General features: G+C 45.6%; 1 protein-coding gene across 1 annotated transcript; it reads right to left on the bottom strand.

The window, feature by feature from the left end:
• Positions 1-359: 359 nt before the first annotated feature.
• LOC142769607 (lachesin-like) lies at positions 360-21,764 on the bottom strand. The gene is made up of 8 exons (XM_075872652.1): positions 21,648-21,764; positions 11,999-12,206; positions 9,785-9,943; positions 8,162-8,290; positions 6,296-6,586; positions 4,921-5,031; positions 4,635-4,721; positions 360-1,354 (listed from the first exon to the last, which is right to left on the bottom strand). The coding sequence occupies exons 2-8, from the start codon at positions 12,195-12,197 to the stop codon at positions 1,254-1,256; spliced, it is 1,077 nt and encodes a 358-aa protein (XP_075728767.1). The 5' UTR covers positions 12,198-12,206; positions 21,648-21,764; the 3' UTR covers positions 360-1,253.
• Positions 21,765-23,355: the final 1,591 nt, after the last annotated feature.

The raw sequence follows: 23,355 nt of genomic DNA, 5'->3' as shown, positions 1-23,355 counted from the left end.
CGTATCACTTTCCTGAATAATAATAATAATAATAATAATAATAATAATAATAATAATAATAATAATAATAATAATAATAATAATAATAATAATAATAATAATAATAATAATAATAATAATAATAATAATAATAATAATAATTGCTGTTGACTGGGGCAAATTGAGCGACTTCGTCCTTCCCAAGCAAAATGTTATTATTATTATTATTATTATTATTATTATTATTATTATTATTATTATTATTATTATTATTATTATTATTATTATTAACAACATTTTGCTTGGGAAGGACGATGTCGCTCAATTTCCCCCAGTCAACAGCACTGTTGGCTTTTCTGCGGTCCTTATACGTTTGCAACGAAGCACGCTTTACAAGCAAAAACTCGAGAGCGAGGTTTTGTGTGAAGCGTGTTTCGAATATACTCACCCAAACTGTGAGTAAACACAGGACACTGTTTATGAGAAAAGCTGATTTGCTCTCAGATGAACCAGACTGTTTTCCGAATCCCTCCGTTTCTACCGCGCACTACAAGTTAAAACAATACAAAATTGGGCTTTCGAGGCTGCCTACTAGCATTGGCTGTGATCGTATCATTTCGCAGTTTCATCTTTGTATCTTTTATTTTTACCCCACGTTTTGATAACAAAGGGCCAGGAAACAGCACAATGGCAATAAAAAAAGGAAAACGAAGGACCAGTGGATGGTAGCTTTATGCCTCTTTTCATAGTGCTCTGCGTGAATGTCTAGCATGAATTGTTCATGGCGTGCATGTAATGACAGAACACATGCAACATATGTAATGTAACACATGTAATGACAGTACACAAAGGAAATGCTTTGGATAGCTTGATGCGCTGCAGTGATTCAACAGATTGATCTTAGTTAAAGGAAAATTGATTCAGAACACGCAATGATATGTGCCATGTACCAGTAATGGCGGATTCATTGAACGCCTAGGAAAGTCTTGGTGTTCACAGATCTGATGAACGTTGGTGAGCTTGTGACCGCGAGATCGTAGAAAACATTGAAGCGGATGTAGTTAACTATAGGTGGTGAATTTGTTGGAAGGTTTGACAAAGAGACCGGGTCCAAGACTTTTGCACGGAGTCTATCACATGCGCACGCACCCGCACACAAACACTCAGAGATGGCAGGTGTCTTTGCAGCAGCAGGATATGTGTCCCGGAGTGCCTTGCGTGGCAGTGAGATGTGTGTGATGAAGGCTTCATTTTGAAGGCTTCTCTGTCGGTGATCACGAAACTGCAGTTGCTAGCAGTGACAATAAGCTCACGAGCAGCCTGGCGGGAAGCGTTGCGCTTGTGGTGCTGGGACATGCACCGCAGTTTGCAGTGGCTGCAAAAGCGAATTCAAATATATATAAATACATCATGAGGTATCATGAGCCAGAAAGATTTCTGGTTTATTTTTAAGATAAAGCGTCGTTGAACTCACTCACAAGGTAAGGCTTATAATAAACGCCTTAGAACTAAATGACAACAATGACATTTATTTATGTTGCTCTAAATCTACAATGTACACGCTTGCAAACTTTTAATATTATTTTGCGCATGTCGACCACTGTACGTGGACGTTTTTAATATCAACGAGGTGCAACAACATCAGCGATATGACACCAGCGTTGCATCAACTTTTTTAACACGTGATCACACAGACGAGGATGATAGTGCGTGCGCATTTTTAAGCGAAAAAATTCGGCAGATCCCCCGTACTATGTGAATCGTTGTCATGCAATACATGCGGAGGGAAGGTGACTGTGGCCTAATTTTTTTGAAGTAAAACTGCGAGTCGGCCTAGTTGGAATAAACCCATCTTGAAATGTTTGCGCGGATGCATGGGGACACGGAGGAAATATTTTGCGCCCGTTTGTACTCTTTTCTGTGTCCCCGTGTGCGTGCGCAAACATTCCAAGATGAACAATATTTTTTTCGTAGAGCGAATTGTTAAAAAATTGATGATTGATTGATTGATTTGTAGGGTTTAACGTCCCAAAGCCACCATATGATTATGAGAGACGCCGTAGTGGAGGGCTCCGGAAATTTTGACCACCTGGGGTTGTTTAAAATAAAATGATGTTAAACATATGTAGAAATGTTGTACATACAGACATATATGTTGAAAAGTCGCATATGCTTACATAACCAGTTGTTTGCTGTTGCGTAACGACGTCAAGAGCAACATGGGTATTACCAATACCAGAAAGAGTAATATGAAATGTTGCGCTTGTGCTTGCGAGGATGGCAGCCCTGGGTACAGGCAAATCCAGAGGGAGGGTGGTAGGGGTGATCGCGTCTCCCCCAACCCCCTGTGTCGGCACCCCCCTCTCTTCAGTGCTTTTCATCCATGTACTATCACTAATTTCACCAATTAGAACAATTGAGTGGAACTACTGTGATCACATATTAACAGTATTTCGGCTATGACAGGGTTTTCATGCTACTAAAAACAAAACAAAATCAGGACCCCCCCCCCCCCCCCAATTTGGTGTTACTTCTGTAACTTCAGGCAACCGTCACCCCCTAAAATGAGTCGCTAGATTCGCCCCTGGCCCTGGATAGTTTACATAGACCAACTTCAGTGGGTGACGTTTAAATAGAATCTACGCCAATCCGAGATGACGCCTGTATCATTGCAGTGCATACATAATCATAATATTAGATTGGCAGCACAACAACCACAATCGACGTTTTACCAACGTTACGCCTGCATATGGTCCTCTTACAAAGGAGTATTGAGACCTGGCGTGGCTCTGTGGTACAATACTTGATTGTCACGCAGTATTATTGGGTTTGATTCCTGCTGGGACCATAAAATATACCATTTGCATTCGTCGAGTCACCGCTGGCTATGTCAGTTTTGCGGAACGTTCTGAAATTAAAATTACCAATGTTGAGTTGAGTTGAATAAACTTTATTTGCCCAACGGTTGTTGCTGTGTCCGGGGCTAGGCTGCCAGGGACACATCGTTCGATGAACATCTTCTGAGCTCCTCGGCGACGGCCCTGGCCCGCCGGACGGCCCACACCTGGTCTTTGAGGGCCTCGCTGAGAAGGGCGGCTTGCCATCGCTCAGTAAGGCGCCCCATTTCGGTGGGTCCATCAGTTGACGTCGTCCTTTCTCGTGGCATCTCTTTCGCATTGCCAAAGTATATGTGCCATATCGGCCCGTTCGTGCGCGCACAACGGGCAGCCAGGCGACGGGCGTGGGCCATAGGCGGTTTTCTCATCGTTTATATGTACCTATAAAATTTGAAACATTTGTGGCGCATACACGCCTACTGCGGCCCGTGGTGTGTGGGTATGTGCCACATGTGTCTGCAAAAAAGTATCGATGTCGTATGCGACGGAATTTTTAGATTATTGATGTCATGACCAGAAAGTCATAATTGCGAAAATCTCTTGCTTCCCCAAACGAATTTTGGTCTACCCTAAGTTAAGAAAGTGATCACGTGGACACCTAGATGCAGGCGGATAGATAGATGGATAGATAGATAGATAGATAGATAGATAGATAGATAGATAGATAGATAGATAGATAGATAGATAGATAGTCCGCAAATAAATGCTTTGCGTTTAGCAGTGTAGCGTGTGGTGCTTGCGAACCACTGTGCTTTCTGAATTAGCGCATCATGCAAGAAATCGCGTTACTTCGTGCCTATATTGGGCGCTTCTAATAACGGTAGCCTGATGTTGTAAAATAAATGGCAAGGGTGTACAATTTACGCGTATAATTTCTTGCTGCAGCGTGGTTACGTGAGGGAAGTAGTGGGTCCCCAACAGTTCCCTTTGAGGGTGTCAACAGCACGATGAAGTCAACCACTTAAGCAGCAAACTTCAAAATTGGTTTGAAATACCTTCCAAGCTATAATAAGAGATGATTACTATATCGTAAAATGAGATTAGGACGAAAAGACAAGGAGCCACTCCAGACCACATGTTTTTTTTTTATTTTATTTTCGAGCCCGTCTTCTGCTACGCTATAGTAACAATGTCCAATTAGGTTTGGTGCAAACTAGCCACACTTTCCGTCTTAACCACCTTACTTGTACATACAGATTATTTTCATATTATTGCGCTTGTTTAATGAAACACTGACAAACACTTGTTTTGTGTGACCTTATTCACGTATTTCCGAAGCTGTGCTTCGCAAAATCTTTTCGTCCGCGTGTTTACTTCAGCTGAACTCTGCGAGCATCTACAGATGTGAAATGTCCAATTGGCATAATTTTTTATTAGACAAAATGCAGCTGGGAAACTTACGTGCTTACGTTACATGCTTCACATTTTTAAGAATATAAATTTAACAATTTCACGCAATCGGTAAATATTCACGTGATTCAAGCTCGGCATTAGGATAAAAGAATGCATTTCTCTTGATACGGAGCAAAGGCGGACAGCAACGACGTGCAATCTAGGCTTGCGTGGTACAGAAGTAGCCCGGAAGAACATTAGAGGCGCTTGGAATAGCAGAAGTGGTTGAATAGGGGAAGCGAAACTCCTACCACGCACATAAAATAAGTGTCCTGTAGAATAAATGAAATGCAGAGCATCAACCTCAAGGAGAAACGAGGGTCACGTGCATTGCAATTTGTGACGTACACGGAAGTGATCGCGCACCTTCAAGGTTCACCACAGCAGGCGCAAGTGGAGACCAGGGATCTGTCTCGTTACCGTACAAGTTGAGCCACCAGTCACGCGACGAGCCTGCAAGACGACATTAATATATTAATATTCAAACAATAGAAACGCGAGAAAACTGAGTTCGAAACTCCTATCACGCACATAAAATGTACCGTAGAGTAAATTAAATACGGAGAATGAATCTCAAAAGAAAACGAGGGTCGCGTGCATTGCGATTCGTGACGTGTGCTACTCTCTGAGAAGCACCATATGACTCGCTCACCAGGGCTGCGGGAATGTGGCGAGTTATTCCATTCCTTGTCAAGTAGCTTTGCGTGGAGTCCTTTTGAGATAAGCGTCGAGTGGTACGTAGGCCCCGAGCTTGCAGGTATTTCTGTTGAGAAACGTAGACAAGGTTTAATTGTATACAATAACTGTGGTATAATCGCCTCTTACATGCTTTGAGGAATGTGATATTTGGCCGCCACGTTTTTATTTCTATAGCTTACAGAATTGGAGAACTGTGTGAATAGGAACTTGCCCACGATAACAGTGTAGAGCACATGGCTATATGAAATAATAACCAATACGCGGGGACTAACCTAAACTTGAGGAAATCGCTGCCGTCCCGCCATGCGAGCGTGAATTGTCAGTGAAACTGTATCAAACACCACACATGCTGATGTGGAGGAGGGGTGTATGTTTTGTTATTACCAAATAGTAATGGTAGCGATAATCGCTTTGTGGTCGCTGGTGTAGACCGTGATTGGTTGCGCAGCAATTTTCAGTAAGGTGAGTTTCTTCATTTTGTCGAGCATTGTGTTCACGCTGTCCTAGCTTGTGTTTAATTTAACGTTGTCTACCCATATCCATCTTGGATTGAACTCAATGAGTTGGTATACGGGCCGTACTTTTATATACGAGAGCAGGAAACATATACGGGGATAATGCAGGGCCGCTTGACGTCATTCGAAGCCCTCGTGTGAAGCGCAAAACAGCTGCCACCTAATCTTTACCGGATATGCGGGGTAGTGTGTTCCCATCGTTCATAAGTACCTCTTCATCCAGCACGTGATTTTTATGCTTGTCTTGTGGTTTTCTTTATTGAAACTAATGTCGGGTTATATCCTGTATGCCTGATTGCAAAGAAAAATATGCCATTTCTCTTCAATTGTTAACGCGCCCCTAAAACGGAGGTCGAAGTTCAGTTGCGGCATTGCAGTTGTGCATGAGCATGAGTCTAGAGGGAACACGTTCGTTGGTTCGTCTGCTCCGCTCTACGAATGCCCCTCGTCATCGTGCGACGTGAAAACGCAAGGAGGGAGCGCATGTACTAGCAGAGGGACGCGCAAGTTGGTGGTTAAAGGCCCTTCACTCTGGCGTTTTGCGTTTACGCCATGAAATTTTACGACCAACAATAGGAATGAAGCTGCGTTGTTATAGGAGTGAAAAAGAAACGTGAAATGAGAAGAACAGCGACAACAAAGAAAGAAAAATATGATAAGACATCAGTGTGGGCTGATTCGATTTAATGATCGCAAAGGTTGTCTCTAGGATTACAAAGGCAGAAATCTGCGACTGGATTGCGAAGAACTTGGTCCGAATGGGCCGTTGAGAGCTCTGTTAAGGAGCAGCTAATGATAATCGTCGTCGCTCACCGTAGAGGTTGACGGTGCCCTTGGTCTCGCCGAGAGTGTTCTTGGCGGCACAGCGGTACTCTCCGTAGTCTTCCGGCTTGAGCCTGTGTACGACTAGCTGCATGCGCACCTTGTACATGGTGTGCTGCATGGTGACCACCGAGTACTTGACGTTCTGGTGTATCAAACGGTCCGCCCCCCGAGTCCAGTAGGTGACCGATCTTGGGTGAGACTCTAGGTTGCAATCCAGGGTCACGTCCGAGTCGACGCTCGCACCGACCAGCTGATTCGGGATCCAGATCATGGGTGCGACTAGAGCGACAGAGGGCAAACGTTGGCACTTTAGCTTGAAAATTACTCAGTTTAAGTTGTGCGGAGGTTGTCTCTTCTTCGACGAATAAAATAAAGATAAAACTTGAGGCACAGTGAACTCAGGGTTTTGCCTATTCGTATGCGAGAGCATGATTTGATTCAGATTGAATAATTAGCGTTGTTACCACAGCGAATAGCCTATATTAGGCGAAATCAGCGATTACCAGCTATATCGTATAGCTCATGTTTGACATTAGCGTATACGTTACTCATCATTTAACCAGCCTGAGCCAATATTAGACAAATGAGAAGCCGTACTTTTAGTATGCAGGTAAATAGGATAGGTCATGGTGCCATCCCTTAGCGTTCTTCGTTCATCCTTCACAAATCACAATGCAAGGGTTGGGGGAGGGGGATAAGCTTTCGCGCATATACAGAACAAAAAAGATGCACAGCGCGCAAAGTGGTGTTACGTTCAGCAGATTGACGGCGCTGTTTTTCTGAGAGATAACATTATTGTAGGCTGGAGCCACGAGATAAATTTAACTTCTTGCACGAGTAACATTGGCTTGTAATGACTTTCACTGCCACCACGATAATTCTGAGGTTCTGCAGACACTGCGGAATTTCCCCCACCAATTAAGCAGGGATTACCGTAAAGTTTAATCCTTTTCCTCTAACATAAGCTACCGTGCCACCAACTTGTAATGTGATCTTATCATCGTTTTGTTTTATTTGAATACTACTTTGCATTGAGAGCCCCCATTTTCCCATCCTCGAGGTTTTCAGATAACGAAGGTCGTTGGCTCTAGAGCACCCTTGTGATACTGATTAGGCAGCTTCGTGGCGTTTCGAAAGGGCACTCGCGAAAGGAGCGGCCATGCGTGTTCTAGCTCGTAGCTGTTTGAAACCTTTCCCTTTAAAGTTTCTCTTGACAACATACTGCCTGGTACGCGCTGGAGAACATGCTGGTATTCCGGTTGAAGACCAGAAGACGGAAAGAAACGGATGTTTATTTGCCTTCATCGGCATGTATTTAAATTGATAGTTTATTAAAACGGGGTATGCTAGAAGTCCTTGTTCAACTTTCTTCTATTACTGAACGTTCCTTACTGCGAGTCGAACATGTTTGTTTGAATAACCACCGCGGTCGAAGTTGCCTTCAATGGCGCTGTTTAATTTTATCGAGTCTAGCGATCACTGAATATATATCCTTTCTGTACAGCGATGTAAAATGGCGCTAATATAGTTCTTAAGTTGACGAAATAGCTTATAGAGTAAAGCATGTTTGTGTGATTCAGATTGCATGAATGACCTTACGGGAATTGAACAAACTTGTTTCTAGAGGGCCGTCGTTCTTCCTCTTTATGAGACAAGTTAGGAAGAGTCAGCCCATCACATGTAGACATGATCTCTGCACATAGTTATAAATTTATTTCGTGTTGACTTGATATGCTTATATCATTCCCTCGCCACCTACCACACAACAGCCTCATATACTTTACAAATGCAAATATAATTTCAGGCTCTTCATATGCACAGCAACGGACTTCAAATGACTTCTAACGTACTCACAGCTGACTGCAAGGATGATCCGCTTGCTGACCGAGGGCAGCACACCGTTGGTTGCAATGCACAAGTAGGCACTCATATGCAGGCGGGAAACCTTCGTTATGTTTAGCCAGGTGCCTCTCACCGACAATGCTGCGAACCGGACAGGAGTACACGACCGTTACGAGAAGTGCAATCATACAGACGCACTCTATGCGCGCACGATATGATTATCGCAGTGCGCGCACCGAGAGTCACGGCTTAGCCAAGAAGCTCAGAAATTAGTCCATTACCATAGAGAAACATACTATATAAAGAGTGGCCACTGGAGCCGATCACGGCCCAGCAAGAAAGGGTCTGACTAACCACTAGATGACGTACCCGTGCTCAATTTTACTTTTTTTTGTTGAGATGTAATAGCCTCCTCAGGAGGACAATGAATACCCAAGTTTGGCATCAATTTTTTGCAAAGAAAAATTTTTATTAATTTGTGCAATTTTCCATATCTGCTGTACATCATGTGCCGCTGAGGACATTTAATGCCCTACAACAGAAAACAGTAAAGTATGACTAGAAAGTGTTGTCTTTCTGCATTTGTTTTGCACAAAGAGGCACATTCATGTGGTTTAGTTGGACTGTACATGTATTCCCTTTGAGGACGCATGGGAGTGTAGCGTAGTGGTAAAGACTCGCTTTCGGAGCGTGAGGGCACGGTTTCAAATTCCAGCGTCAGAAAGAAAGAAAAGTTGTTATTTTATTTATGCTGGAGACGTTATCGGGTCTGACTCGTGGCGCTGAAAGCAGCACACTAGCTGGGCCGCAGGGCCCTACGGGAGTATCCGCTCTTTATGTATGTTTCTCTATGCCATTACTGTGTAAAATGAAGCGAAAGCAACAGTTGCTGCCTTGACGAAGACAAGTGCACACGTCGAAATATTAGGTCCAGCGACATTCTTAGTTCAACGAATTTATATAATATGTTCAATATTTTTTAAGCGCGTTCCGCTACAGCAATGTGTCCGAGGCCCGAAACGAACAGCGTCTGAAGAATAGAATCTACAAAGCAGAGTGTATCTATATGGGAAGCACAATGGGGTTTATTAAGCGGCTCATACTTGGCGCTTATTCCCGGTTTCATCATCCTGACAGATGTTATTGGCTGACAAAGTTACTAAGACCTATTTGACTGCCTTAAATCTCGAACCAGTGGATAATGAAAGTATATCAGCCAGCACCTCAGGTCCAATTCAGATTTCATTGATGATTGATATGTGGGGTTTAACGTACGTTCCAAAACCACCATATGATTATGAGAGACGCCGCAGTGGAGGACTCCGGAAATTGTGACCACCTGGGGTTCTTTAACGTGCACAGAAATCTGAGCACACGGGCCTACAGCTTATTCGCCTCCATCGGAAATGCAGCCGCCGCAGCCGGGATACGATCCCGCGACCTGCGGGTCAGCAGCCGAGTACCGTAGCCACTAGACCACCGCGGCGGGGAAATTTGCATTTTAGGAAAGCTATATATACGAGTTTCGTAGTTCCGGTCAAAACCGCAGGGAGCACATAAAAAAGGTTGTGCATCTCCACAGTGTTTCCATGGCGTATCGCTAGGCATTCTGGCCTTACGAAAGTCGTCTCTGACCTTTCTTGGATGGGTCAAGTGAGATGTACTGGGCGTCCTCTCTCCGCCACGTGATTTCCGGTTCCGGTGTCCCATTTGCCACGCAGCGCAATGCCACTTCGCCACCTTCAGCCACTTCCGTGCTGTCACTTGTCAGATTTTTATCGATTTTGGGCGGCACTGCGATTCACGACACGTTGAAAATTTCCTGCATCATAGTTTTGGCAACTCATATTTTCATAAAAAAAGTTTATTTTATTTGTAATATTCTGCTAACCTAAAGAGGTTTTAAGCAGGAGTAGTAATACAAAAAAAATGCAATACGTACATACTACACAAAATAGGCGATAATGACATGCTACACACCTTTCACTACTTTTTTACAGCAATAATACCAACACTTACAACGATAATCACCGTTGTAATTATTTACACTATAACTGTTATCTTCGATATGCTAGTAATACATATTGCACACCGCATAAATAATTTATGTACTTTGTCCAACTTAAGATTATCGATACTGAAATTGTGTATTGTGAAAAAACAAAAAAAATTGTACTTACGTAGACACATGCAAGTTAACATTGGCAAAAAAAAAAGAAATATTTAAATTATACTTTAAGGCTCGACAAAAGAGCATTAGGCGCCTGAATGAAATCTGCTGTGGTCAAGCGTTCGACGAGATCTGCGGGAAGCTCATTCTGTTCTCATACCACTCGCAAGTTAAAAAAAAAAAACGCTTGGCCTGAGCGGAAGGCGCAGCACAGTCACAGCGAAAGCTAGAAGAGCGGCCTTTCAAAACCTTTTCGAAACACTCATTGGGTAACTGCTGTAAGCACACTTGCTTTATACCCACTACAGCATTAATAATAAAAATTTTGGGGTGGTACGCCGGCATTCACTATGCTATTTTTTGTCATCCTTGATTGATTGATTGATTGATTGATATGTGGTGTTTAACGTCCCAAAACCACCATATGATTTCGAGAGACGCCGAAGTAGAGGGCACACGAAATTTCGATCATCTGGGGTTCTTCGACGTACACCGAAATCTCAGAACACGGGCCTACAGCTGCATTTTCGCCTCCGTCGAAAAGGCAGCTACTGCAGCCGGGATTCTATTCCGTGACCTGCGGGTCAGCAGCTGAGTACCTTAGCCACTAGACCACCACGGCGGGGCTCTTCACGTTAAAGCGAACGACTTCGTTAGTAAGCCAGGGCTTTGAAATCTTTATGCATTTTCTTTTTATAGGTGAAAATTTTTTGGTGCACTTAAGACGAGATTTTTGAAAAATGTCCACAACTACTCAACATATTCAGCCACCTGATCGATAGAAAGAAAAGAAGTTCGAAAATGGTTCGTTAAGTGCATCCATAATGATGACGTCATTTGCAAGTGCAGAAACAGGGACAACTCGCACTTCGTTTCGTTCTTTGGGCTCATGGCCAAGATTGAGCGTCAGTATTATAAACTTGTGGTCTGATGTTTCATCTAGAACGGCAACTACGGGTTCTTTACTAAGTAGGCTTCAGCCAACGAGAAAAAAAGCTCTGGAATAGATGTCACTACATTGTTAACACCTGGGAAAGGTTGAAAAAAAAAGTAGATCAATTAACTGTTTTGCAACAGGAAATATATGAAAGGGGGTCACAAGGACAAAAACGTTAGGAATACGGTGCGCATTCCCCTTTACGGTCTATTTGAGCTGCAAATGCGACTAAATTTTCAGAATAAGAAGCGGTTCCAAATGAGTTATGACGTTTCAGAACTGCATGGTAAAAAATTAAACCGTGTTTTAAAACTTTGTGGCTCACTGTTGCCAATCAGCGGCGTCAGCTGCGCTGCCGCTGGGAGGCGGCACTCACAAGCGACGAGCTGGCCGACTAGCTTCGGGCCGTCCGGCAAGCCGAGGATGGCGCCCGGGTGCAAGGACTTCGAGCGGTCACCTGAGGCACCGCCATCATGATCAAGGGAGAGTGGGAAGGGACAGGGGTTAATCCCCTCTTCCTTCACCTCGACCGGTAAAACTGCCGGACTTTAAATATAGTCTATTCATTCATTCATTCATTCAGTAACAAGTAATAGGATGCTAACACTGCTAAAAAAATGACTGCTGCTTCTGACAGACAGGGTGAGAGGTGCGGATATCGCGTCACTGAGAAGTACACGTCCACCACTTCTTGGACAGCAGTAAACAGAAGCGTGTTTATATATAATACGCGCATATTTACCAACGACGTTGAGGTATCCGACCTGGGACTTCATGGGCGATGTGTTGATCTGGCACATGTACGCTCCCCGGTCCCTCTCCTGGACGCGGTGAATGTGCAAGTGCCACGTGCGGTGGCCGTTGTGGGTCACCTTGAAGCGGGAGTTGTGCGTGATCACGCTCTTCGCCAGTGTCAACAGCGTGAACTTCTCCACGTACATCCAGGCCACCTGCGCAGTCGACGATTCCGCATTGTAAGGCGTGAAGCAGTAGCGCGTACGAACAATTATGATATAGCGGTTCGTACTTTTGTTTGACCAGTGGGTGAACAGTTTTTCCCGCCTCGAAGAGGAGAATAAACTATAAGGCAAAAGAGAACGTTGACGCGGTGACGATCGTAATGACATGAATGCTTTTTCAATTTTGCCTGGATGCCCCGCCGTGGTGGTCTAGTGGCTAAGGTACTCGGCTGCTGACCTGCAGGAGGTCGCGGGATCGAATCCCGGCTGTGGCGGCTGCATTTGCGATGGAGGCGTAAATGCTGTAGGCCCATGCGCTTAGACTTGAGCGCACGTTAAAGAACCCCAGGTGGCCAAAATTTCCGGAGCCCTCCACTACGACGTCTTTCATAATCATATGGTGGTTTTGGGACGTTAAACCCCACATATCAATCAATCAATCAATCAATCAATCAATCAATCAATCAATCAATCAATCAATCAATCAATCAATCAATCAATCAATCAATCAATCAATCACTTTTGCCTGGAGTGGAGGGATGAACGGGAGAAATTCAAGAATCTTCTCGTCCACGTGGCCAGTACATATAAGCATCTCTCTTTGAAGTGATTGTTAGGATGATTACCGTTTTTAGATAACTGCATATGTTCAGTTGTGGCCGTTTTTATTTTTTGCACGCTCACCGTGTGCCACTGTAGAGAGAGAAAATAATTCTGCGCGGCGAGGTATAATCACTGTCCGGTAATTATCAATCGTTTACGTTCATTCCTGGCTGCATGCTATAGAGTGCCGAGCATCATCTCATATATGGTGTGCAGAAAGTTTGCTTGAGGTCACAGTACAAGTTAGAGGCATGCTATGCATTGTAGTTTGAGAAGGGAATAGCGACGCAAGATTGGCTTACAACTGTCAAGACGAAATATTGTTTCAAATTCAATACCTTCTGTCAACATTAAAATGACTCAATATTACTTTGCAGTAGTTACTCGCGTACTGCGAAGTAAGATTTAGGTACAGAATCACCTAAATTACCGTACATAATTAGAGTGATTGAAAGTTTTCTACAATTTCGTGGTGCCTAGTATTTTTCATAACGACAAAGAAACAAAATAAACGGAGAAAAATAGATGAAAAGAAAACGCTGGGGGTAAACCTGGTAAAAGTAACCGGTTTGGTACCCTGCAAAGAGGTGGTGAAATAGGAGTTGTAAAGAGCAAATTAGTAAGTCTTAGAGCGTGCATTTGTTTGATGAGGTTTAAGAATATTCCTTCAAAATATAGCCGCCGAAAGATTGTTCATACTGAGTTATGCACCAGCAGACATCACATAAAAAAAAGAGGCATATGTCTGTAACCAGCAATTATTTTTTCTGTATGCTTCGAATAGCGCCATTGAACAGTTTTCACTACAAGGAGAGAATCCGCCGACAATGAAGCTATTGCTTGCTGTGTTGTTAACATTTTATTATCAAAACTCTGATCAAGGAGCCGATCAAGGAGCACTCTCAACATTCCTGCTGTTTCCAAAATGAAGGAGTACTCATTCTATATAAGTTAAAGATATTCTACAAAGCGCAATCAAGTGTGATATGCGGGATTTTTTACGGACAGTTTAGAACAAAGCAGTTTGCGTAATTCAGTTAGTTAACGTTACCTAACTAGTGACTACTTTTACGCGCCGCTCTGAATGACGTAAATGACATCGCAATACGCCGTACATGCTTCGCGAATGCTAAGGTTGCTGTAGTAGGCAACAAAACTTCGTGTACAGCCAAAAAAGGAAGCCATGTTGGTAATATAAATAGTGCAACGCAACTAAACTGGTAGCGTATGGCGCGAAAAGGCGTTCACCCAGGCTGCATACTGACAACGTCCTGTTTATACAGACACTGGAACCGAGTTTGTCAAAATTTGCTTCGATTCACACATTCTTGGCTGAACGTTGACCGTAAATTTCGCTCGGGGAGGGCTAAAGCAAAATAGAAGAGGGCACAAACACTGTTAAAAAAAAAAACAGGAACGATTGATTGGACATAAATATTGACAGAACAAGGCGAAACAAGGGCGGAGTGCTTACTCTGTTACCAGTGACGTGCCCGGGCCCCGGCTACTCATATACACTATGCATATCACGCTCCTCACTCAGAGACGAGGCGCCCGCTCAGTTTTCTCGTGGGATCAACAACCGTCAAAGAGCGGAGGATACCAGGTTTTTGAAAAACGATCTCGGGCAAATGCCCACATATATTACGAGCGGCGCGTGTGCACGTCAGCCGAGTTCTCGCTCGTGGCCCTCCTCTCTCTCTCCTTCTGACGAAAGAGAGAGAGAGGGGAATGGCGGAGACACAACCGGCCGCGCGAGACACAAAAGAAGAAAGAGAAGCGGCAGATAAAATGAAGAGAATTCCACGCTTAAAAACAAGTTGAGCACGGAGGACATTGCTTCAATGCTTGATTGTAAAAAACGACTGACAGCCATTTTCTTCTTCATCATCTTTTCCTCTCTAGTCGCGTCTTCGCGTCGAATACGGCGGCGGGCGTCTTCGAGCGAGCGTCGGTCCATTATTACAACACTTTGGAGCCACGCAGGTTGCCTCTAAGGATGTGCCCCGAGGGGCGAGGTGAGATTTATGCCGTCTTGTTTTTCCACGTCCAAGTCCGAGAATGTTCGGGCCGGGTGGGGCAGAAACACGTGATCTGTTATCTGGTGCCATAAAGTTTCAGTTTGAAGAGACGAGCGCGCCTCTTAAATTTATACGTGCTATATATTTCGCGGCATTGCGAGAGAGTCGAGAAAATCGCCGTGGCGTAACGGCGCATCTCGCTGTGCGCTTGTCTGCGAGGCGCGAGCTGCCGAGGTCGCGCTCCAGATTAAGTCACTTCGCACGTTCGTGACGAATCCGTGACGACAGCAGTTGGCTTTCGTCTCATACGGGCAATAATGGTTTGTCGGTACACCACAATTTTCCTCTCTTGAGCTCTGAATCTCAAGCAAAAATAGCTAACCGATACGCATATACCTTAACACATAATAACGAACCATCATTAACACGCAGCACATAAGCAGTTGGTATTGTGATGCTGTCGACTTCCATACAAGCTCAGCGCTACCTCCGATTAAACACACACACACACACACACACACACACACACACACACACACACACACACACACACACACACACACACACACACACACACACACACACACACACACACACACACACACACACACACACACACACACACACACACACGCACACACACACACACACGCACGCACGCACGCACACACACACACACGCGCACGCACACACGCACGCACACACTCACACACACACACGCACACACGCACACACACACACACACGCACACACACAGACACACACAAACACACACACACGCACACACACGCACACACACAGACACACACAAACACACACACACACACACACACACACACACACACACGCGCGCGCGCACGCGCGCGTGCGCGGGCGACAATTAAGAGTTTTTTACGTGTAATATACTTTTTCATGCAGGGTTTTAAATTTTGCTGCTCTTAAAACTTTTTCTTTTCAGTAACAAAGCAATAGATATTGGTGCTAAATTTTTATATTACAATGTCTACGCGACGATTCCCCACACGCCATCATTATTAGTCTACAGCACTCGACGATTGCTTGAAACCAAAGCTTCTCAGTTTTTTTTTTTTTTTGCATCACAGTGCGACTGGTTTGTCCTCGCGTTAAATCAACAAAGTGCCTTTCGTGAACTACGCAGCCCCCCCCCCCCCCTTTTTTTTTTTTGTCCCAGGGGTAGCGTGCAGCGAGTCTGTGGGAGATGAAATACGCAGCTGTTCTTTCTCAGTGGCACGCCCGATAGTTGTTTACAAATCGCATCCATCGAAGCGAGGGCTTTGGTCTCCGTGCTGGCGACACCATTTCACGCGCCAAGAGCCAGGTCACACTCCGCGTCAGAGAGATTGCAGCGTTGCGTGCCTCGGTATGTACCCTATACTTCATTCTCGACGGAAAGCTGAATCGACACTACGGCAAGCTCTGGATCCGATGGACTCAAGTCACAAGAATCGCCTCTTTTCATGCGACGTCAGGTCTATTTTCACCGCTGTATAACAGTTCGTAAAGCAAAAACTTTTGCAGTGGAATCGATGAGCTATGAGGGGCTTTTAAGTGAGGCTGTATTGTACGTTGCATGTAAAGTTTCAGGTGGACGCGTGCCCCGCCGCGGTGGTCTAGTGGCTAAGGTACTCGGCTGCTGACCCGCAGGTCGCGGGTTCGAATCCCGGCTGCGGCGGCTGCATTTCCGATGGAGGCGGAAATGTTGTAGGCCCGTGTGCTCAGATTTGGGTGCACGTTAAAGAACCCCAGGTGGTCAAAATTTCTGGAGCCCTCCACTACGGCGTCTCTCATAATCAAGTGGTGGTTTTGGGACGTTAAACCCCACAAATCAATCAATCATCAGGTGGACGCAGAGTAAGATCGTCATCTATCTGGCTTTCTACACTGCTCAATTAGTCTGCACTATTGGCAGACCTCGCAAATCCACGTCTCGCTATACCTTTGGAGCGAAGGGCTGGTATGAATTTCGATTCCTTGGCGCGGCACTCAGATTTACGTCTCGGGCTTTCCGTGCCTCCTGCGTGGGCGCACATCGCGTTCACACTCACGCACACGCGCTAAATGCGAAACTTACTCTTCTGGCACGCTTATACAAACACACGCGCGTCGTGCGTGGGCACGCATCCAGCGCACATGCGCGTACGCGCGTGCACAAAATGTGTAGCTGCACCCAGCCCTCTTACTTTCTCATACCCAAACACACGTGCGAGTAACGAAGCACATATTTCGTGGCGCGCGTCGGCGCGCTTGCAACGTCGCATTTGTCTTCGTCAACACGGACGCGCAGGTCTCTCGGCAATTCGTAGATACGCGTCTCGCATTTATGGATCTCGTCGTTTCCGGGCCGCGAAACGAAGAGCGTTGGAAGATTGATAGAAAAATAAAAAAGAGAAAAAAAAGATAATGCAGCACCTTCCCATCCATCAGTGCGCGCTTCCAAACGCCGGTGTCGGTTTTCTAGAAGTAATCTCGCCGCCGCTTTACCCTTCACGATACCTTGATAATCTTGTACGTTTTGTTTGTTTGTTATCCAATTCTGTAATTTCACTGATAACGCTAGCTGGTTCGTTCATTCATACCTCATTTTTTGAAATTCTGTTCACCCAGAACTCGGTGAATCCTGCGAATTTCTGCGCACCCCTGGCGTGACTTCCGGTTCGAGGTTTTTTTTAGGTTTGTTACAGGGCAGTATGGGGACCGTATTGTCCAGCTCAGACCCGGTCATGCTGTCCTGGACGTTGTCTAATTGATTGATATGTGGGGTTTAACGTCCCAAAACCACTATATGATTATGAGAGACGCCGTAGTGAGGGGGCTCCGGAAATTTCGACCACCTGGGGTTCTTTAACGTGCACCCAAATCTGAGCACACGGGCCTACAACATTTCCGCCTCCATCGGAAATGCAGCCGCCGCAGCCGGGATTTGAACTGGACGTTGTCTAATGCCACTACGTTTTCATATTCCTCCATTGGTCAAATATTGTCACGTGATCATGACTTTGAAAAAGGCAGCAGTCAGCGTTTTCTCTTTATTTGGCCGAACTTGTGGCCACGAAACGGAAACTCGTAATTGCGTCGGAAGTTTCTAAGATTATCTCGCTGGTTTCTAATCATTCGGTACGGTTTGCGCAACGAAGTATCCAGACGTGTAATGGGGCGATAGCAAGAACTTGAGAAGGAGCTCGGCATTACGCTTGGCCCACAAGGCTGCGACGGCTGATCTGATTGCCTTTAAATGCAGCCGTAACAGAGTTTTGACTAGATGGCGGAATCTGGCAGCGTCCAGCATATCACTACACGACAGGTGTCGTGGAGTGCATGTGGGCTACCAAGGTCGCCGCCAGTTGCGGGTAGATGCCCTTTGACAGAACATGCTTTTCTACACCGATCCTATATATGTCATGAACTACCTGACTTCAGAGTGATCACGTAAGGCAGCTGAAGTGACGGCCCCTGAATAGTCCCACAAGCACTAGTTTCTTTCTATGTTTTGTGTTTCGTTCTATACAAGTATTACAATAGTAATACAAGTGCCACTAGCCCACCTGATGCTGCAGCTTTGTTTACTGATCTATTACGAGGCGTGAAATTGAGAAAGGGGGTGTTTCAGCACATGATGATGCTTCATAAGCAGGCAGAGGTCGGAAAGGGAGGGAAAAAAACAAAGAAATAAAGCGGCAGAAAGGAAGAGGAACTTGAAAGCAGATATAAATAAAGGAAATAAATACACTGAGGTATAAAAAGAAAGTGTTGTGTTCCAAGCACCCCTGTGTTACGAGCGCTCCGAACCCGCAATGGATCGGCTGCTGAAACTGCTTCCAGATGTTGACTCCTCCCTTTCCCCCGTTCGGCGAAAACGAGCCACCGTTGTTTCCTCCGGCAGTTCGGCCGCTGCCTCAGCTATGCGGGTATATGCTACAGGTGATTGACAGTTCATATTTAAACATGAGCAGTGAGAACTGGCATGGGTAATCCAAAAGGACTTGTTTTTGGGCTAGTTGGTGCATACTTGGTGCAGAAGACTGAGGCGCAAAAAACATAACGTTAAGAATGATGAGCAGGAGAGAAGACAGATATTTTAGTGCCTTGTTCATGACGCTGTGCGATGTTTGTTGGCTGTGCACGCATGTGCGGTTTTGTCTTCTTTCCAGTGCGTTTCCTCGACGGTCATTAAACAGTTGGTAGTTGGCGCTGTTATGTCTTCTCTCCTGCTCATCATTCTTCACGTTATGTTTTTCGCGCCTCAGTCTTCTGCACCAAATGACATGGGTAACTTCACTGCGCGAGCGTTAAGAAGAAATCTGACATTGGTAACATTGACTCGATGAATGCAAAGACTGAATGTCGGGGTCCTAGCAGGAATCGAAGCCCAACATTCTGCGTGGTAAACAAATATTCTACCACAGAGCCGCGCCAAGTCTCGGAACTACTTTTGAAACAGACCCTAATGTTCGTGAAACGTCAGTGGCTGCAGTGCTGGCTTTCAAATTTTATAAACATTACATATGTACTTTTGCGATACAGCAATAACGTCGGGTAAATATCAATTGTAGTCAGGTGTCATGCGCTTAAGCTTACTTATGAAGCAGTGTCCAGGGCTACGATCCTCGCGAGCAGCAGCGCTTTATATCAGCTTATCGCTTATGGTGTTGCTAATATCCATGGTGCTGTTGGCATCATTATGCAACTGTGAACAACTGGTAATATAAAACATATGCGTATGTTTAACGTATGTCAGTGCGTGAATATGTACATATCTTTAGCGCAACTTCGTAACGTTTTGCCTGATAAAAAATTACAACACAGTCAGCTTGCAGGCGCATGCTTCACGTAAGAATGATTCCCAAGGTACGTGAGATCTGCCGAATTTTTCGCTCAGTTTCTACAGGTTAACGAGTGAGGAAAGATAAGCAAAAAGAAAAAAAAGAGCGAAAGAGCTTTTTTTTTTACCGTAACATGGATGAAAACGTCAAGCACAGCAACTAATCGTGACCCCACGTCTACGTCTCTTTCACCTCTGCAGTTTTCTCGTTTGCACTGAAACTTCGCGCATTCGCGGTGTGATGTAATATGCCCGACACAGTCGGAGGAGTGTCCTTCTGTAATACAACGGTTTCATTCATTTGTGCCCCGCACGTCATAAACGGGTGCCGACAGCAATGAGCGCACACGACTGCAGCGACTATCTCTCGAATGTCGCGTTAACTAAAGTTTTTATCCGATTAAGAAAAAACGACAGTGGAATCCGAGAGCGACAGCTATAGTCTGGTTCTAACGCCATCCACACGAGGGTGATAAAGAGCTTAAAAGCAATGCTTTCAGTCGCGCGCGTCGCACCGCTTATGCTGATCAGAGCTTCGTGCGTGGGAGCTTCCGTTCGCAAGCCATAGCTTTTGTGATCGCCGGTAAGCCGCTTAGCGTATGTTGTGTGCGCAAACAAGACGCATCCCGTTTCTCAGTCAGGGTGTCAGCAGGCGATGATGTTGCCATAGACAGCTGAATTAGGTGCGCGAAGCGGGTCTGCTTTTATCGCGCGTTGAGCGCTTCGTGGTCGCGCGTACTGTGGCGCACGCATGGCGTTCATCTATTGTCGCTGGAAGCTCGTACGAGATGGTAAGCCTCTGCCTCATTGTCCACTCTGTGGAGATATAAGGAACACACTAATCTCACGGAAAACGCCGAGTGATTACTTCAAGTGTGCCCTCCCGATAAGATAAAGAGGTCTTACTTTTATGCGAGGTTCCTTCGGCTCGCATAACAGTCACCGTGGCTCTCCTTGAGAATTTCCCTCTGCTGCTTCAAAGCGATCACGCCGTAAAACCGTACGCTGTTTGCGTTGTTTGTAAATTCAGATATCTTAGTGGGCGTGGGTTTGCAGCAACAAAATTCTGGCTGGCTTAATCAGCTTGGCTTGTTGGAGAAGTTAGCAACAAAAACGCGTGAAAAATATGGGGCGTATATGCTAAATGTCAGGATTGTGCTCAGCGTAAGGGAGATTACCGCAATTTCTCAGGCACACTTAAGATGTGGCTTGACAAAAGGGGCGAACCGTTATTTTGCTGGTTCAGCTCACTACAGTAAAGTTTAGTGAAATAGATGGCTGGATTAGGCTCAAAGCAAATTACGTTGCAAAATGAAGAGATACTGAAGATTAATAAGACATGTAGCTGCCATCTTGTGCATTATGCAATAAGCAAATTAACAAAGGATAAGTAGGACATTGTCATCCTAGCTTTTTCAAATCGCGTTAAACAAAATTTAATACGTTCAACATTACACAACGCTGAAATTGCACAGCGCTACATTTTTTAAATAAAAGCGCGGCTGTCAGACACCACAGAGACGAACCTATGTAGTTCTAACTGTACGGTTGCGCGTTATTTCAATGTTATCCTCGCAACAAACTGTGCGTGATGCTTGTCTTAAGTAGACCCCTCTATAGAACTTCATAGTATAAAATAATATATGGGGTTTTACATCCGGAAACCACCATAAGATTATGAGAAACGCGTAGTGGAGGGCTCCGGATTTTGACCTATTGCTGTTTTTTTTAACGCGCCCCGACATCGCACAGTACATGGGACAGTGCCACTTCACCTCCATCGAAATGTGAGCGCCGCAGCTGGGATCGAAACCACGGTCTTCGAGTCAGCATCCGAGTACACTATAGCCACTGTTTCGCTGAGGCGGACGGTGCACAGCTTCGTTCCTGCTTCTCGACCTTCCATTCGTAAATTGACCTGTACGTTCGAAATGTTGGGATGAGCGCGCCACCAAGGAGATAACTCACCCTGTAGTTGTTGAGGTTGTCGACGACGCAAGACAGGGTCACCTTTCGGCCAACAGGCACCGTTATGTTCTGTATCGGCTCCGCGAACAGTGGTTCAGCATGGGGCGTTACGCTGGGTTCTGCTTGGGTCACCATTGTGGTTATACCTGTGTTGCAAAAAAAGGTATTAGCGAAGAACTGAGTTTCGAGGCAGCGTAATTGTACGTAGTAAGAGTTTATCTGAGTTCGCAAAGCATACACGAGAAAAAAATATGCAGAAGAGGTTCATAAGGTCACGAGGTCGAACCGGTACCCATTGTGCGTGAAAATGCACACGAACATGAAGTTATGAAGTTACCATGAATATATTGTTGGAGGCGCGCAAAACTTGGTCGACAAAAGAAAAGAGAAACACTTTGCCACGATCACTCAGGAGAATTTTCCGGGAGCGAAGCTTCTTAAGGCTTTGGCTGAGCGTCCCGTAGTAATCGTATATAGCCACCTCTTGTTAGTTCTTGAACCTGCCGTAGAAAGCGGTACTTGCACATATAACGAAATGGATATACGCTGGAAAATGCAAATGGTATGATACTGTAGGACTTTACTCATAGTATGATAAATAATAAAAATCACAGCATGTCCATGAAGCGAATGATGATGAGTGAGGCGAAGCGTCCGTCATTCCGTTCATGCTTCCGGCCGTCCGTTCGTTCTTGCTTCCGTCCGTCTATGTGTCCATGTGTTCATCCGTGCGTTCGTCCGTCCGTCCTCTTGTGCTTTCACCCGGGTGTCTATCTGTGCGTCCATCCGTCCATCCAACCGTACGTCCCTCCCGGCGTTTGTTCATACGTCCATCCGTCCGTCCATCCATCCATCTGCCTGTGCGTTCATCCGCGCGTCCACGCGTCCGTCCATTCGTGCATCCGTCCATGCATCCATCAGGCCGTCCTCTCGTGCATCCATCCGTGTGTCCGTCCTTGCGTTCGTCCATGCGGCCGCCTGTCCATCCGTTCGAGCATCCGTCTCTGCGTACATCCGTGCGTCATACAGACAGACGGACGACGGACGGATGTGGCCAGTGGATGATTTGCGGTTTGCCGATAAAAAGTGTGTCACGCGCAAGGCGGCAGTGGCTCGCGCTCGAAGACGAACCCAGACGTGCGGGCGCGCGAGAAAATAGGAATGACTTCACACGAAGGCGTTGGCAATTGCATGTTCATCGGCGGTGCCATACGCTAGAGGGCGCGGTGTAGTGTAATAAAGGACGTTTTGGCACGCGCGCTCACTGAGAGGATCGGCGGATGGACAAAGCTGCAAAGCGGCGTGCGCGCAAGGCGGCGGTGGCTCACGCTCGAAGACGGAACCCCAATGTGCGAGCGCGCGAGGCAGAAGCGCGCCATTAAGCTGCGCGGCGCCGCCGAGAAGATCCCGGCGTACGAGAACGGGAGGCCGAAGCGGCGCGGTAGCGGCATGCGGACACAGCTTCGCCCCACTCTCCATCTCTCACCCCGTGGATATGCTGTCATTTTTTTAAATGTTTCTGTGGTCGTCGTTTTCATGCATGGGTAGGGTAATGCATGCATGATTTACTTCAATTTTGGCTTTACGTGTTAAAAATGCGAGCCGGGTAGACCATGCTGAATCTCTCCACCATTTTAGTCTACATTTATATCCACCTTTTGTGAATGGTATCACTTCAACAAAGCAGTCCTAAAAAAAGAAGCTAGTT

This window comes from Rhipicephalus microplus, chromosome 1 (assembly GCF_043290135.1).
Source record: "Rhipicephalus microplus isolate Deutch F79 chromosome 1, USDA_Rmic, whole genome shotgun sequence".
Classification (NCBI taxonomy): Eukaryota; Metazoa; Arthropoda; class Arachnida; order Ixodida; family Ixodidae; genus Rhipicephalus; species Rhipicephalus microplus.
The sequence above is the reverse complement of the archived record's forward strand: the minus strand, read 5'-3'. Positions and strand labels throughout refer to the sequence as shown.